Source organism: Chrysochloris asiatica, unplaced genomic scaffold (assembly GCF_000296735.1).
Source record: "Chrysochloris asiatica unplaced genomic scaffold, ChrAsi1.0 scaffold00016, whole genome shotgun sequence".
Taxonomy (NCBI): Eukaryota; Metazoa; Chordata; class Mammalia; order Afrosoricida; family Chrysochloridae; genus Chrysochloris; species Chrysochloris asiatica.
Window position 1 is genome coordinate 11,498,371 of NW_006408534.1, and position 946 is coordinate 11,499,316.

The 946-nt window shown below is 38.9% G+C and overlaps 1 protein-coding gene across 2 annotated transcripts in view; it reads left to right on the forward strand.

Annotated features, from left to right (window-relative positions):
• RBKS (ribokinase) overlaps positions 1 to 946 on the forward strand; it is a 237,104-nt gene that overhangs the window by 141,076 nt on the left and 95,082 nt on the right. For both annotated transcript variants that reach the window (XM_006835178.1, XM_006835179.1), the window contains exon 7: positions 578 to 766. In XM_006835178.1, the coding sequence (XP_006835241.1) occupies positions 578 to 766 (189 nt within the window). The remainder of the gene's footprint in view (positions 1 to 577; positions 767 to 946) is intronic.

The window sequence follows — 946 nt, forward strand, 5'->3', positions numbered from 1 at the left end:
GCTAGAACTAGTAATATGAGTAAGGCACTATTGTCTCTAGGGGCCCAAGGTAAAATTGATACCAAAATCCCTCACAGTGGTCTCTCCCTTCCTCATCATTCCCTTAATCTTATAGAATTCTCTGTTACTCTGAACACTAATATAGAATTCTCTGTTACTCCGAACATTAATATAGAATTCTCTGTTCCTCCGAACACTAATATTCTCTCCACCTAACTGTTAACATTTTGCTATATTCACTCTCTCCATATATTGTTTTCATTGAGTCATTGGAGAGTAAGTTACAGACATGATAGATACCTCAAGTCCTAAGTAGTTTAACATGCATCTCCTAGGAGTAACTACAGTAGACCATGATCACACACGTCCCTGGTTGTCCCGAAAATATTTATTCTTACAGCTAATTTTCATATTTGATTTTGTTTATTTTCCAGAGCTAGGGTCTATGATAAAAATGTCATTAACACTGGTTAAAAAAGAAAAAGAAGGCATGCATTTCCAAGAAAAGCAAATCGAATTTTACAAGTAGACCTAGGTTACTTCTGTTCACCATTTCCCTTCACTTTGTGTATTCCAGGCTGAGATTTTAACTGGTCTCACGGTTGGCAGCCCTGCAGATGCTGAGAAGGCTGCACTGGTGCTGATGGAAAGGGGCTGCCAGGTCGTCATCATCACTTTAGGTGCTGAAGGATGCGTGATGCTGTCAAATCCAGAGCCTGTCCCAAAGCACATTGTCACAGAAAAGGTCAAGGCTGTGGATACTACGGTAGGTTTAAAATTTTAAATATCCTTTTTTGGCCTTTGGAAAAAATTACTTATTAAATAAGATACTGCACTTGAGATATTGGATAATGAGGTACTGCACTTGAGATATTGGATAATGAGGTGTAAAGGCCTAGGAGGTGAGCATGGTAGAAGAGTTAGGCAAAAGAACTGGGTCTTAATC